At 45.3% G+C, this 16,646-nt stretch overlaps 1 protein-coding gene across 2 annotated transcripts; it reads right to left on the bottom strand.

The window, feature by feature from the left end:
• Positions 1-569: 569 nt before the first annotated feature.
• anxa3a (annexin A3a) lies at positions 570-14,454 on the bottom strand. 2 transcript variants are annotated; one of them, XM_056281143.1, is made up of 14 exons: positions 14,114-14,454; positions 13,869-13,951; positions 12,777-12,821; positions 12,433-12,520; positions 10,722-10,816; positions 10,371-10,484; positions 9,029-9,119; positions 7,400-7,479; positions 6,465-6,521; positions 5,697-5,790; positions 5,496-5,591; positions 5,236-5,294; positions 3,994-4,116; positions 570-1,761 (listed from the first exon to the last, which is right to left on the bottom strand). In XM_056281143.1, the coding sequence occupies exons 2-14, from the start codon at positions 13,881-13,883 to the stop codon at positions 1,702-1,704; spliced, it is 1,017 nt and encodes a 338-aa protein (XP_056137118.1). In that variant the 5' UTR covers positions 13,884-13,951; positions 14,114-14,454; the 3' UTR covers positions 570-1,701. The 2 variants fall into 2 exon arrangements, with proteins under 2 accessions (XP_056137118.1, XP_056137117.1); XM_056281142.1 differs by having other exon boundaries at positions 570-1,369.
• Between the last annotated feature and the right edge of the window lie 2,192 nt (positions 14,455-16,646).

Here is a 16,646-nt window from a genome sequence, read left to right as displayed (position 1 = left end):
AACACAACACACTGCAGTCTATCGCATCACAACACACTGCAGTCTATCACAACACAACACACTGGAGTCTATCACATCACGACACACTGCAGTCTATCACAACACAACACACTGCAGTCTATCACAACACAACACACTGCAGTCTATCACAACACAACACACTGGAGTCTATCACATCACGACACACTGCAGTCTATCACAACACAACACACTGCAGTCTATCACAACACAACACACTGCAGTCTATCACAACACAACACACTGCAGTCTATCACATCACAACACACTGCAGTCTATCACAACACACTGCAGTCTATCACAACACAACACACTGCAGTCTATCACATCACAACACACTGCAGTCTATCACAACACAACACACTGCAGTCTATCACAACACAACACACTGCAGTCTATCACAACACAACACACTGCAGTCTATCACAACACAACACACTGCAGTCTATCGCATCACAACACACTGCAGTCTATCACAACACAACACACTGGAGTCTATCACATCACGACACACTGCAGTCTATCACAACACAACACACTGGAGTCTATCACATCACGACACACTGCAGTCTATCACAACACAACACACTGCAGTCTATCACATCACAACACACTGCAGTCTATCACAACACAACACACTGCAGTCTATCACAACACAACACCTTTGTGCAGAATATAATTATGTAAACTGTAAATGAAGGTTGGTACATGGCGTAGGCCGTAGGGTATTTACACTCGACAACATTACAATGTGAGTTTAGTGCACAAACAAATAAACAAAATTCCTGCATTGTGCTTCTTCAAACCACCTCAGGACTAGGTCTCATGGCTACGTCTTATGACTACGTCTTCCATCGCCTTCAGATGCAAAAGCAAGAAGAAGAAAGAAGCCAGATTTGGTTCTTTTTAACAACTGGATGCTGCAAGTAAATATCAACTCACTACTGTAGTTGGTCAAAAGATGTTGATGTTTATTTTCTTTTTGGCACGTGTTAAAATATACTAATTTGGACCCTACTGACTTTAACAATGTCCAACATTGAAGAGCAAGACAGAGGACTACTTCATTTACAACACTGTTCCACAGGTGGAGACACAGCTCAGCTTAATTCACTTTCCTTCCCTCATAGTCGTGAACACAATGTCTGGGCTGACAGAACTTCTCCAGGATGGTGAGACAACAGGATGGAGGATGGATGGATGGGTGGATGGACAGAGAGGATGACATGTAAGAAATAAACATCGTGTTTTGAATCGCAGGGTGGGGTATCACGGGAGGGTGGTGTTAAGAATCGTCATCTCCTCCACAAATCCTGAGCAGTGTTTTTTTGTAGCTCCCACGGCAGTCGGACTGAAAAGACACACAAGACAGAACTTGGTATGAACCCTCCAGCCAGCGTGCCGCTCTGCTCCGACCCCCTGCCGCGTGTCCAAAACCAAACCTTCCACGCACTGCGGGCATGTCTGCTGTATGGCGACGTCCTCCAGCACGCTTTCAGCGGATCGCCCGAACTTCCCAAAAGCCGCTGACTCCCACGCCCGTCAACAAGTGTGAGTTAGTAGAGTGAGGATGAAACGGACCGAGTTTATAGACGGCGGAAGCAGAAAAGAGATGGTAGGCCTACAGCGAGAGATTGGTGGCAGTAGAAGCGGGGCTCGACTCGGCCGTGGCTGCAGAGCGAGCTAGTCGTCCCCGCCGCAGATGGCCTTCACACACTCGCCGTGGCAACCCGACAGATCTGACTGTTGGACAGAGCGACAAAACCAAAGCACCAATATACTTCTTTCTTTTACATCCATCAACCACTCGTACGAATAAGATCCCAAGATTCCCCTGCCGCCTTCAGTATTTTCTGAGTCTATTAAGGTTTCTGGAGCAGAACCTCCGAACTTAAGCTGGTGGCATCAACAGACATGATGAGCAGCTCAAGCCGATATTTAATCTGCTTTTTGCCAGCGTTAGTTACCCCAAACAGATCATCACCGTTATCTTCATCTGCCTCTTGTCCGTCAGGTAGGCGGTGTCTTTTTCCCCTCGTCTATTATTGGACTAGGAGTCAAGACGCCGCCCACCTGAGCTGCAAGAGGACGGGAAAAACAGGACACACCAGAAAGAACCACTGACCCTCCCCTGAAGTTTACACTGTAAAAAGAAAGAGCGACGTGAGGAGCCTCTGGGAGGCCATTTGGGAGACCCACTTGATTCCTTAAAGAACCCCGTCAGAGCAGGTTCATGAACCCTTACAGGGACTTTTATCAATCTGAAGTGTCTTTTGGTTCAGTGTGGATCTTTGCAGATGAAGCCTCACTTTTTACAGTGTGTACTTCTATATCGTCGGTGAGATCCACAAACACCTCCCAGATGTTAGCGAAAAATCAGCTAGTTAATAAGAAAGAGATCTGCAGGCTCCTTTTCTTCTTACACGCTTAAACACATTTTCATGTGGCGTCCGTGTGGCGTGGCGGTCTATTCTGTTGCCTGCCAACACGGGGGTCGCCGGTTCAAATCCCCGTGTTACCTCCGGCTCGGTCGGGCGTCCCTACGGACACAATTGGCCGTGTCTGCGGGTGGGAAGCCGAATGTGGGTATGTGTCCTGGTCGCTGCACTAGCGCCTCCTCTGGTCAGTCAGAGCACCTGTTCGGGGGGGAGGGGGAGCTAGGGGGAATAGCGTGATCCTCCCACGTGCTACGTCCCCCTGGTGAAACTCCTCACTGCCAGGTGAAAAGAAGCGGCTGGCGACTCCACATGTATCAGAGGACACGTGGTAGTCTGCAGCCCTCCCCGGGTCGGCAGAGGAGGTGGAGTAGCAACCGGGACGGCTCAGAGGGCGGGGTGATTGGCCAGGTACAATTGGGGAGAAAAAAAAAGGGGGGGGGGCACGTTTTCATGTTACACAGTCTGTGGTCAGTCAGGGCATCTGGCTTTTTTACACGACAGCTTGTTTGGCTTCAACGATAAATAATGTGAAGCACCAAGCCAGGAAGTGTTTTCAATTTCTCTTTGACGCATCAAACTCTGGTTAAACCTTTTTTTTGGGGCGGATTTTTCTCCCCAATTGTACTCAGCCAATTACCCCACTCTTCCGAGCCGTCCCGGTCGCTGCTCCACCCCCTCTGCTGATCCGGGGAGGGCTGCAGACTACCACAGGCCTCCTCCCATACATGTGGAGTCGCCAGCCGCTTCTTTTCACCTCACAGTGAGGAGTTTCACCAGGGGGACGTAACGTGTGGGAGGGTCACGCTATCCCCCCCCCCAGTTCCCCTTCCCTCCCCGAACAGGTGCCCCGACCGACCAGATGAGGCGCTAGTGCAGCGATCAGGACACATACCCACATCCGGCTTCCCGCTCGCAGACACAGCCAACTGTGTCTGTAGGGACGCCCGACCAAGCCGGAGGTAACACGGGGATTCGAACCGGTGATCCCCGTGTTACCCAGCAACATAATAGACCGCTATGCTACCTGGACGCCACTCTGGTTGAACCCTAAAGATAAAGCTTCTGTCTTGCACTGCTTTCAGTGAAAGGAATACTCTTAACTACAGCTTTGGAGACGAGCCAAATGCAAGGACCACCATTTTTCCACGATGGACTTCTGTTTATGCAGATGAGTAGGCTCCTTTAGAAGGACTGTGTGGTATAATAGTACTGGCACAAAATGTTTTTTATACTATTATAACATAAATTGTAATTGCAACTTCCGTACAAAAATGAAATGTTTTCATAAAAACCAGAGAAACTGTAAGAGTCTGGTAAAATGTGCCAAAACCAACACTTTGCCAGACTGAATCAAACACGTCCTGCACATCCACCACATTTATGATGTTGTTGTTGTAGCGCCAACAGATTCTCTCTGAAAACGAACCAACGTCTAACGGCAGCCGTGTGTTTGGTGCGTTGTGTCTGCTGGAGGGGAGGTGGTGAAACAGGGATAATCATACATGGTTCAGCTGAATCGTGATCTGGAGTTCCTCACCTCGATGGCGGAGTACAGCGAGTTGCCAGAGAGCTTCTTAAACTCGGCCCTGATGTCCAGCAGGTCGACCTCAGAACGAGTCACCATGATCCGGTTCAGAGTGGCTTCATCGGTCCCACCGCCCTGAACTCAGAACCAGCGTTAAGACACATGCACCCACAAAACTCACCTTGTTAAAGAGCGTCGCATGAACACGGCTCATTTTCTTCTGCCTGTGTTCAGTGGATCTACAGTTGTTCCCACTGCACAAGTCTCTTACAAAGCATCTACTCTGCATCCATTTTGGAGGACTACATACATCTTTTTAAGTATATGTTGCTCTTTCACTCTGTCCAATCTAGATGTAAGCATTATATATGTATCATTAATTTCATCATATATCATATTTCCATCATATATATATATATATATATAACTTCATTAAATGAGACCCTCAACAGTAGGGCAATTGCTCAGCAAACAAAGAGCAAAATAATCCAGATTATTGGATTATATATCTAACCTCGATTATATAAAATTCAGATTATCCAGATTAGATATATAATCCAATAATCTGGATTATTTTGCTCCTTGTTTGCTGAGCAATTTCCCTACCATTGAGGGTTTCATTTAATGAAGTTATATATATATGTGTATATGATGGAAATATGATACATCATATCGTCACCTTCTTAAAATAATGGCCTAAGTCATATTTTCAAGTTTTTCAAAAAACAGAATGAACTGACAAATTTTGTTTCAGTTTCAGCTGACTCTATGTCTAGTTGGTACCACTCCACCTCTTGCACCAGCTCAGGCTCCTTCCCTACCAGAATAAACTGACAAATTTTGTTTCAGTTTCAGTTGATTCTGTTTTTTGAAAAACTTGAAAATATGACTTAGGCCATTATTTTAAGAAGGTGACGATATGATATCTGATAAAATTAATGAAACATATATAATGCTTATATTTAGATTTTATATATATAGATATATATAGATATATATCTATATATAGATAGATATAGATATATATATATAGATATATATATATATATATATATATATATATATATATAGATAGATAGATAGATATATAGATAGATATATAGATATAGATATTCCGCTCCTGATTAGTTGAGCATTTATAACACCATCAACAGTTTCGGGGGAAAAATGCTATCTATCTATCTATATATATCTATATATATATAGATATATATACATATCACATATCATATCTTGTTTTATACATAATTTCACCTTCATGCTCGCATACAGGAGCTCAGCGAGGTAGGCCGGCACACTCGTGACACATTTCACTGGAGGAAAAAAAAACGTGTTAAAAACACAAAGTGAACTTTCTATATCACATTCCAATGCAGCCATCACCTCGGGATTGAGTCGGGATTTCCGTATATGAAATATAAAACAAAGAACCTCCCCCCACCTAATATACATATGTAACATTTTAGATAGAAGCAATTTCAAATACAGCGTCTCATGCGTATCAACTGGAATACCTATTGCCATAAGGATCTCCTCCAGCTCCCCAGACATCTCTCCTTCCACACTCTCTTGTAAAGTCTTTCCACTGATGTTCTTGTATTCCACAAGAGCTGCAAAAAAATCACAACAAAGGCAGCAAGAAAGATAAGCGTCTTCGTAAAAGCAACAGTATTCTTTGTCAACCTGTACAAAAATCAGTTTAAAGCACCATTTACTTTGTCTCAGCTGTGGAATGCTGCGATGGCAGAGGACCTCGATGAACTTGGACTCGTCTGTACCCCATTTCTTCTCCCCTGCATCATACAGAGTCTGGCAGAACAGACGGAGAGAAGAAAGAAAAAACACTGAAACTTCCAAAAGAAAACCAGAACAATCATTTGGACACAGTTATGTATTTTTTTTGGGGGGGGGGGGTCCCCCTTTTTCTCCCCAATTGTATCCAGCCAATTACCCCACTCTTCTGAGCCGTGCCGGTCGCTGCTCCACTGCTCCACTCCTCCACCCCCTCTGCCGATCCGGGGAGGGCTGCAGACTACCACATGTCTCCTCCCATACATGTGGAGTCGCCAGCCGCTTCTTTTCACCTGACAGTGAGGAGTTTCACCAGGGGGACGAAGCTCGTGGGAGGATCACGCTATTCCCCCCAGTTCCTCCTCCCCCCCGAACAGGCGCCCTGACTGACCAGAGGAGGCGCTAGCGCAGTGACCAGGACACATACCCACATCCGGCTTCCCACCCGCAGACACTGCTAACTGTGTCTGTAGGGATGCCCGACTAAGCCAGAGGTAACAGGGATTCCAACTGGCGATCCCCATGTTGGTGGGCAACGGAATAGACCGCCACGCTACCGGGATGCCCCCTGACACAGTTATATTGAGGAAACTGGATTTTTTTTCCCCGGAGAAAAACAAAACAAAAACACGACAAGTGTTTCTCATCCACAAGCGAACAAGTTTGTGGGAAAGACTAGAATCTCATCTCACCTTGGCGTCTTCTCTGGCCTTCACCAAATCCACCGCCGTGCTCTCGTCTCTTTTGCCCTGCAAATGAAACAAAATAATAATAATAATAATAATAATAATAATAATCACATCCAGGTTTAAAAAGGCCAAAGTGCTCTTAATTTGACTTTTTTTATATATATATACTCTATTGATCCCGGTAGGGAAATTACGCTCTGCATTTAAGCCGTCCTAGCTGTGTAGCTAGCAGCAGTGGGCGGCCGCCGTGCAGCGCCCGGGGACCAACTCCAGTTGGTCTTGCCATGCCTTGCTCAGGGGCTCAGACAGCAGTATTAACCCTAACATGCATGTCTTTTTGATGGTGGGAGGAAACCGGAGCACCCGGAGAAAACCCACCACACACACACGGGCAGAACATGCAAACTCCACACAGAGGACGACCTGGGATGACCCCCAAGGTTGGACTACCCTGGGGTTCGAACCCAGGACCTTCTTGCTGTGAGGCGACAGCGCTAACCACTGCGCCACCGCGCTGCCCACAGTGTTTGAATGTAGATTTTAAAGATCTCTTTGGACGGCTGTCCCACATGCCTACTGGAATAAAAAGGGACTGAGAAGAAGAGCTGTGCTGTTAACCAGTGAACATGTTAACGAGTTTAATCCCATTAGTTTTACATGATTATCTCTCCTGGAACTAAATGCAATGGGATGATTTTCACTTGGCTGCAGCAGCTTCCACATCCAGTTGCACTTCTCGATAAGAAAAATGAACGTGTTTGTTCCACCTGTCTAGTTTTGTCAATAAGCTACCATGTTTTCTTCATTTACCGACTGTAATTCATCATCACACGAGCGGAGGTGATGAACAGCCCCCCAAACCACGATACAAACATGAAGTTTGAGAAAAGGGAAGATGGAGAAGTCCAGACAGTCTGCTGTCATCTGATTTGACAAACCTCAGCCAGGATGAGCAGGGCTTTGGAATACTTTCCAGAAACTTCCCCCCTCAGATCAAGACTCAACTTCTTCTCCGTTTCTGCCAGGAGGCGAAGAACACATGACTGTCAACATCAGGAGTGTCACTATGGAAAAATATCGTTAAACCAGCTCTTACAAGTACAGGCAGCATGGCTCACCTCTCTTTCTTTACCTTTGTATTTGTGTGTTGTAGTGAACAAACCGTCCGGTCACACCGCTGCTATGAAAATCTCACCGATAACACTAGAGAAAAAAACCTAACGTGCTCTCTAACAACAGTATGGGTCGCAACACGTTTTGAGGTCATCTGACAACTTGTGCTTCGTGTTTTTGAGACGAAATCGTTTGTTTCCCTGCAGTACTGACAAATCCACCACACGCAGTGGGTCTACATGCACAGTTAAGTCGAGCTACGGTTACAGCTCCATTAGGCCATGTAATTGGACTATTGTCGTTGTCCCAGTATACAAGAACCGGGGGAGAATCGATTTATTGACGGAAGTATGTCCGACTCCGGTACAGTAGGTGGCGATACGCCCCCTTTCAGCTGGTTGCTATTGGATGAAAGACCACCGCAGGAACTATGGATCACGCGCAGAACACCTAGGCCAGTTCGGGGCCGAATGAAGCGTATACAGGCCAGAGTAAATCCACCCCCAACCGCGTTATCTAGGTGTGTTAGTCCCACTTCGAGAAATTCGATTTAGTACGATTTCAGTCAGACCAACACGTTTACATGTATTTTAAAGTCCTGTTTTAGTCGGACTAACACAATAAATCCACTTTTTCTACCATCATGTAAACGGTGTCAGTGTCAGAACTGAGCTGTTCACTAGTGACTCCATGTGATAACCTGTCACAGCAGCGCCACCCCTGGTCAGGATCCACAACGGCAGCTCATACTGCAATCACACTGGGGATGACGACAGACAACCAACACACAAACGTGGAGAGTGACAAAACGTGCAGGGTGGATCAACACAAACCAGCAGCATGGCAGTGACAAGTAACTCGTGTTCTTATAAACTACATTAACAAAAGACAGGTACCAAAACGACAGACCATAATATAATGGAAATTGAGTTGGTAGAGCTGGCTAACGCAAATATAAATGCACAATTGGCATGGCTAGTTGGGTAACTTTACCTGGCAATTATGCATAATCACGCTTTTCATTTTCGCCCATTTGTAGACTTGTTCCATCTTTCACATGCGAGCACGATACGTTTGATGAAGGAGAAGATGGAGACGTCCAGAGATTCTGTACAACCGGTGTTTCTGATAGCCGCCTATCATATTCCCTTTATTGCTTTGAGCAGATCTTTTTTTTTCCACTGCCGTATTTATGAATGTATCTACTGGTGCACCAGCAATTAGAATAGGCAATAGAGAGGGTCTCAAGTTAAACTGATCAGTGTTGTTGAATGTCGAACAACCTGATTATAACGATAATGGTACTTAAAAGTTCATATTTTACAAAAATAAATAATAAAGTTATCACATGGAGCTTGTGACAACGAGAATTTAACGCTGAACCAAACTTCATTTCACCAAACCTCTGCGTTAATATGACTGATCAGGTTTCAGAATGTAGAGCCGGTCTTTACCCTGCAGGTAGGCATCACACAGAGCTTTTATCTGCTGGTTGGATCTCGAGGCGAGGATTTCAATCAAGATGCCATCTTTCGTTCCAGCTCCCTGTAAACATCACAAGGTCAAATCTGATTAATTTCTTCGGGAAAAGGGTTAGTCTCCAATGTCTCTGAGGTTCAGGGTAGGAATAGCTCTAACATCATCACCAGATGAACCAGCTGGCTCATAATGTTAGAAGAATATGATGTAGATGTGAATTAAAATCAATATGTCAAAATCAATTCTTAAAGTACAGAAACCGCTGAATTAGGGTTAAAACAGGGCTGATATGATCCTGCCTATTGGTTCTTCTTATACGCCCACCAGTGGAGTGTTGGACTATTTGAAGACCTCCAGAAGTTTTCTAGTTTAGGTGTTTAAAAGTGTGTACGAAACAGTGGCGGCTGACCAGTACAGGGCGCTGAGGTGCCGCCCCCTCCAAATATCAAGAGATGAAAATCTACTTAAACATGTTAAATATAATTTAGTTGTATGATGCAAATAATGATGAAATACAAGTGTTTTCAGTCTGTGAGCGCCTGTCAGCAGCCATTAAATGTTGGTTCAAATGGTATTTGGTTGGTTTCTGCCTGAATACATATACTTCCTGGGTGAGGGGCGCCGGCCAGACCAGACCTTATGTAAGCCCTCAAACCTGTGGCGAGCAGGTGACCTGAGGCTGCCGTCTGATTGGTTTCTTCAGATTTTCCAGGGGGCGCAGTTCTGTGCACCCCAGACACCCCCACTTTTATTGGCAGTGAACTGGTATTGTTTTAATGTTTTCTCATCTAATGTGATTGGACAATTCTCCTGGCTGTCAATCATGTTCACACCCACCACCACGCCTCGTCTTGACTGTCAATCATCCACCGTGTACGAACCCTGATAAAATCTATAGGCTACATCGTCCTTCCTAATAACTCTGTGACTGTGTGGACATTAAAGCAGCTGTCAGGTGTGCTGCACCAAGGTAAATTGCGACACCCCCCCCCCCCAAAAAAAAAATTTTTTTAGCATCAGCCACCACTGGTAAGAAACAACATGTGAGTGTATGGTGTATAGTCTGGTTGATCTCATTGTGCTTTGCATTGGGATTTGGTCGCGTGTTATTTGAAAACCTGTATGCAAATGTCTTCCATGGGACCACAGCAGTTTAAATGTACTGGCTGGTCTGAGATGAATGTTTAGGAACTATTGTGTGATGAGTTTCTGGTGTCTTCTCTCTGTCTTCACCTATAAAGGATCCATGAAATCAGACAAAGAAAAACAAAAGACAGGAAAGGATGTGGGAAAAAGAATAAGAAGGTGAAAACAAACCTTCATGGCCCTGATAACTTCGTGGCAGTCGTACACAGCAGGAGGGGTGACCAGCGCCACCAGCAGGTCCTCAAAGTCACCGTGGGTGTCCCCCTTCAGGTCCTCCACCAATGTCTAGGGTAAACAAACACACATGCACACGTTTCTGGCATACTCTCATAAACCCACACCCATGTCTTTTTGGGGGGGGTGGACCCCCCCCTTTTCTCCCCAATTGTATCCAGCCAATTAATCACCCCATTCTTCCAACTGGGGAGAAAATAAGTAATTTTCCCCAGTATGTACACGGATAGAGACAGTGATATAGTGTGTGTGGATGCCCTTCATGGGGTGAGCAGATGCACGTCTTACTCTGCCTGTGGCGTCCAGATAAGCCTGACAGATGAGCTGTCTCTGCCCGCTGCTCCTGTGGGTCAGAATATCGATCAGGGTTTTCTCTTCTGTGCCTGAAACAGAAGGAAGTACACACATCAAACTCCAGTTATGGCATAAAGCATCACTTCCTATTATACATTGTGGTGGTGGGGCGCGGTCGGGCCTCGACTGCACGCGGAGAGAGGCGGGGCGTGGGTCACGGGCAGCAGACATGATACTGAAGCTGAATGATGATGAGCCTCAGGTGTGTCACACCAACAACCTGCTCTGTTTACTCTGCAGTACAGTTGGGTGCTGCACCGACACTGAAGACATACGGACAGAAGGCAGACAGAGCAAGGCGGAGAGCAGAGAGCAGGTCAACAGCACCGGCCCGCCCAGCGTGCAGACATCAAACCATGTAAATTAAACTCTGTCAATAAAAACGCCTGTGTTCTGCCAAACCTGCGTCCGTCCTCTATCTGAACTCTTCCTTGGCACAAGTTTGTGCCATATATACACGTATTATATATATATATATATATATATATATATATATATATATATATATATATATATACACACACACACACACACACACACAGACACACACACACGCACACACACACACATATACATATATATGAATGATGACTGAACAATCTTCAGATATCGGCTGGTACCAAGTACCGATCCGATCCATTACTTTTACTGAACAGTGCAAATTTAGACCATTAGTTCTGGGGTCAATAGAAAAAATAATTGAGACTAAATCAGTTTTTTTTTCCACCATTATAGAAATACAGACTTCCATCCATCCATCCATCCATCCATTAGCCAAACCGCTTATCCTGCTCTCAGGGTCACGGGGATGCTGGAGCCCATCCCAGCAGTCATTGGGCGACAGGCGGGGAGACACCCTGGACAGGCCACCATGCCATCACAGAGCCAACACACACACACACACAACTAGGGATAATTTAGTACGGCCGATTCACCTGACCTACATGTCTTTGGACTGTGGGAGGAAACCAACGCAGACACGGGGAAAACATGCAAACTCCACAAAGAGGATGACCCGGGACAACCCCCAAGGTTGGACCACCCCGGGGTTCGAACCCTAGACCTTCTTGCTATGAGGCGACTGCGCTAACCACTGGGGCACCGTGCCACCAAATACAGGCTTCCATGTGCCAGAAATGCAGTAGCTCAATACATTTTGCTTTTATTTATGAGAGTTACTCATGACTCTTGGTATTGGAGGTTAGTTTTGGGTAAACTCTGACACCGATGCTCCATTTCAGCCGGGTATCGGCCCCGTTTCCGATACCAGTATCAGTATCGTGCATCGCTAGCGAGAAGGCATGGAGAACTGCAGGTTGGCGCCTCATCGCCAGGAAAACTAAAGAGGTAATGGTCAAGATGGTATAACACTGTCTCTGATGACCGCTGCTAGAACAACAAAACGACGTTAAAACAGAAAAAAAAACCTGGACTTGTGCACAAAAGGGCACACGCGCATGCACACAAACACAATATTTCTGATACTACCAAGTCCTTCGATAGACAGACACTGTGAGACAGAGAGAGGGAGACCCCCCCACACACACACAGACAGTAAGAGAGAGAGACACAGAAAGAGAGAGAGAGAGAGAGAGAGAGAGAGAGAGAGAGAGCAAGAGAGAGACAAACAGAGGAATATTTGTACCGAGTCCTTCGATAGCTTTCCTGAGGGCCACAGCATCTTCGCCTGCGTCAAAGTTAGCCTTTGGTTTGATGGTCCCCCTCCCACCAGGCTGGACGGTGAAACACAGGAAACAAATTGAAATTTAAAAAAAAGGTCATTCTCATCCAAGTCCCCCACCCACTAAACTCCCCGTTCACTCGCTTGTTACTTCTGCCCTCTGGTTCTGGTCCCTTCTCCAACACGCTGATTTGTTGCCTTAAACCCTTTATTTCATTTAAACCAAACAATTTGTTCTTTTTCAGTCTCAAAATCATTTGTCCAAATCAAGTGTAGACAGGCTCAGATCCCAACAGAGACCAACTTACCGCTGCGTTGAAGGACGGAGACGCGACGAGACTGTCCAGCTCATCCTGCACACAGACACAGGACAGAAATATATGGGTGATTCTTCACTTAAGGGGGTTTTTCTGTCCCCATGGTAGATTTCCAAGAAGAAGAAAAAACTATTACAGTATTTGTTAGGTTGTGTTAGCTATGAAAAGATTTGTCTCTCGGTGATGACATTTCAATACTTTTTCAGTGTGTTGAAAATTTAAATGTGGCAGAATTTCACTGTTTTGGGCTTGTCCCCTCCTACCCAGACGTTTCAACTTCCCCTCTATAATAAAGTAACCAAAATAGTTACATTCATTAAAGCTTTACTTTGCATAATTTAAAAAGACATATTTCAAATTCATTTGGGTTATGTGCAATTTGCAGATTTTCTTATCGTTAAATATGGCTGTCCCTCATACATCTGAGAAGTGCCAGAGGCGCATGAGCGGTCATGGCAGAAACATGACTTTTCCATGTCCACAAATGTCATGTGAAGATTTCTGTGTGCTGATCTGAGAGGATGTTTATTAGTCCATCTAACCATCCATTGTCTTAACCGCTTATCCTGCTGTCAGGGTGGCGGGGATGCTGCAGCCTGGTCCAGCAGTCAGGTGACCTGGCGCTACTAAATTATCCCTAGCAATGGTTATTAGTCGTCGTTACCAAACAAGTTACTAATTGAGTATCTTAGTTCAGAAATAAGAAATCTCACTTTATTCACGTATATTCATTGTACATTGTATGCTAGCTAACAAGTTAGCTTAGCAAGTCTAAGACAGCCAGCTTTTTCTCCAAAAAGGTGAAAATTGTCATTACGTCAGATTTTGCTGTTACAACTTTGCAAAGAAAATCATCATAATATCAAAGTTATTATGTAGGACGATCAAAGCTATGCTAACATACTTGTTTAAGATCGCTTAATAGAAAGAAAGACATTTATTTTTTATTTTTTCCAAATGTTGGGGGAGAAAACAAACTCATGATAAAAGCCAAAAGTGCCCCAGATGGAAGAATCAGCCGACAGTCGTGTTTGTTTGAAGCGTCCAGAGCGTTTTGAAATAAAAACACGTTATGCGGCTTACCAGTAAAGACGCCATGGCACGTTCAGACTGACAGGTGGTGATGATGATGATGATGAAGAACTCCACAATTCTGTCGTCACTTCCTGTTTAGTAAACCACATTTAAAAGGTAACGTAACTCACATGTGACGTAACGCTGTAGGCGTGTTCTTCTTCTTTGGTGTGATGTCAGTATTGGATTGTAGTATAAACTCTAATGCACTTGTTTACTTCTATTAAACAGCATTTGTGGTTTATTGTCCTTACGGTGAGACGACGGACCCACGCCTCTGCAGGACGTCACAACAAGAACACTTTAACGTGAGAACCGCCGCCGCCGTTTTACCTTCCGTCTGCTCACACGCGTCGCGACGCTGATACGCGTGTCTTGCGGCTGGCAGGACGTGACGTCATAGTGATCGCTTTACACAGAATACGCGCTTGGTATCGTTACGCACGCGTGCGTCGTAAGATGGCGTGGGCTCGCCAGCTCAATACAAACAAAGCGCGCCTGCAGCGTTTCTTTGTTCCGGTTCAGTGAACTGGTTTTAAAAGTAGTCAAGAACACAACACCGCCAAGCCGCTTCACAGCAGCGCTGTGACCGCGTCTTCTTAGTAGTTTACGGTATTATATCCGGTCAACAGAGGGACGGACGAGAGTTAACATACAGACGTGTCGCAGCAGCTCACCTGGACTTGCGTTCCAGCCGGAAGACCTGCACACAGACCAGACCACGCCTTCATGTAAACCGGAGGATCAACGCCGAGCCACCACCTCCACTCGGTTCAGTTCAGCTCACCTCCACCCAGTTCAGTTTAGTTCAACTCAGTTCAACTCAGTTCAGTTCAGTTTAGTTCAGCTCAGTTCAGCTTGTTTCAGTTCAACTCAGTTCAATTTAGTTTAGTTCAACTCAGTTCAGCTCGGTTTGGTTCAGTTTAGTTTAGTTCAGTTCAACTCAGTTCAGTTTAGTTCAGCTCAGCTCAATTTAGTTCAGTTCAACTCAGTTCAGTTTAGTTCAGCTCAGTTCAACTCAGCTCAGTTCAGCTCAGTTTAGTTCAGCTCAGTTCGGTTCAGTTCAACTCAGCTCGGTTCAGTTCAACTCAGCTCAGCTCAATTCAGCTCAGTTCGGTTCAGCTCAGTTCAGCTCAGTTCAGCTCAGTTCGGTTCAGCTCAGTTCGGTTCAGCTCAGTTCAGCTCAGTTCGGTTCAGCTCAGTTCAGTTAGGTTCAGCTCAGTTTAGTTCAGTTCCGTTCAGCTTTATTGTCAGAATCAAGAGTCCATTAGCAAACATACAACACACAAACTACAATACATACTGCAGCGAGTTCGGGGGGCAGCCCGGAAAAAATAGAAATAAAACATTGCTAGTTTTTATAAAATACAGTGATCCCAATGCTTTCACGGGGGATATGAGGATCATTCAGGCGACAGATAAACTGGTACATCAGGTTTATGGAGCCTGGAAAGTGCCGAGTCCCGCGTTACAAGACGAGCCAGTTGACTACACCTCGGTTTTGTTTTTTTAAAGATCCGCATACCGACATTATAGGCGACCCGGAAGCCTGCGTATTCTTGCCTTTTAAAACTTGGCCCACAAGGGGGCAGTAAAGAGCAGTTCGATACACTCTAAAGAGACTTGTCTTAACATGGTCTGAACATGTCAGCCTATCCGCGTCATCGTCATCAGACGTGATCAGCATATAGATGCTTTAATATTTCATCCCAAACACACACATATAGATATATCTCATCACAGACACACACATATATAGATATATCTCATCACAGACACACAACACTTGTCCTGACAGACACAAATCTGGAAAGTTGGGGTCCGCGCCCCCTTTGTTCTACACGTCATGACGGCACACGTTGTGTAGCTTGTTTGCATATGACGCGCCAACTGTAGGTGGAGGGCAGGAAGTGATTTCCTACACAGGAAGCGCTGCTGTCACAAACTCTCAAAATGCCGCGTGCTCACATCGATTAAACCCAGAAACTACGAGGCGTGTTTATCCGGTCCCGGAAGCTGCTGTTCGTGAGGGGCGGAAATAAAAGACGCTGACCGGAAACGCCGGAAAGGCGTGTTTATCCGGTCCCGGAAGCTGCCGTTCGTGAGGGGCGGAAATAAAAGACGCTGACCGGAAACGCCGGAAGATGGATTTCGAGCCGCCGTCGCGGAGTCGGATAATGCGCGTGTGTGCAGTGACCACTTCGCCACAGGTAAAGCAAAGCGATGTTATGCGGCTGTGTTTGTGTAGCTTAACATTCCTGCACCTTACTCTGTTGCGCTAAAGCTGTTTCTCTTTGCTTTGTTGCAGTTTGGACCCATCTCGTCCATTCTGCTTTTCACTTCCTGCCCTCCATCCGAACCTCGCGCGTCATCAGAACCACCTGACTGCAAACAGGCTATTGCACATCATGTTTAACCCAGAGCATATATTAGCCAGAGCATATATTAGCCAGAGCACATATTAACCAGAGCATATATTAGCCAGAGCATATATTAGCCAGAGCATATATTAGCCAGAGCATATATTAGCCAGAGCACATATTAACCAGAGCATATATTAGCCAGAGCATATATTAACCAGAGCATATATTAGCCACAGCATATATTAGCCACAGCATATATAACCAGAGCATATATTAGCCAGATCATATATTAGCCAGAGCATATATTAGCCAGAGCATATATAAGCCACAGCATATATTAGCCAGAGCATATATAACCAGAGCATATATTAACCAGAGCATATATTAGCCAGATCATATATTAGCCAGAGCATATATTAACCAG

The sequence above is a fragment of the Lampris incognitus genome, chromosome 1 (assembly GCF_029633865.1).
Source record: "Lampris incognitus isolate fLamInc1 chromosome 1, fLamInc1.hap2, whole genome shotgun sequence".
NCBI classification, from domain to species: Eukaryota; Metazoa; Chordata; class Actinopteri; order Lampriformes; family Lampridae; genus Lampris; species Lampris incognitus.
Note: the sequence above shows the minus strand (reverse complement) of the source record. Positions and strands in the feature narration are given on the sequence as shown.

Coding starts and splice junctions, on each gene's coding strand:
- anxa3a (XM_056281142.1), bottom strand. Junction 7,480..9,028: donor GTGTGATGCCTACCTGCAGG/GTAAAGACCGGC, acceptor GCCTCCTGGCAG/AAACGGAGAAGAAGTTGAGT. Junction 6,522..7,399: donor CCCTGCTCATCCTGGCTGAG/GTTTGTCAAATC, acceptor TTTCATTTGCAG/GGCAAAAGAGACGAGAGCAC.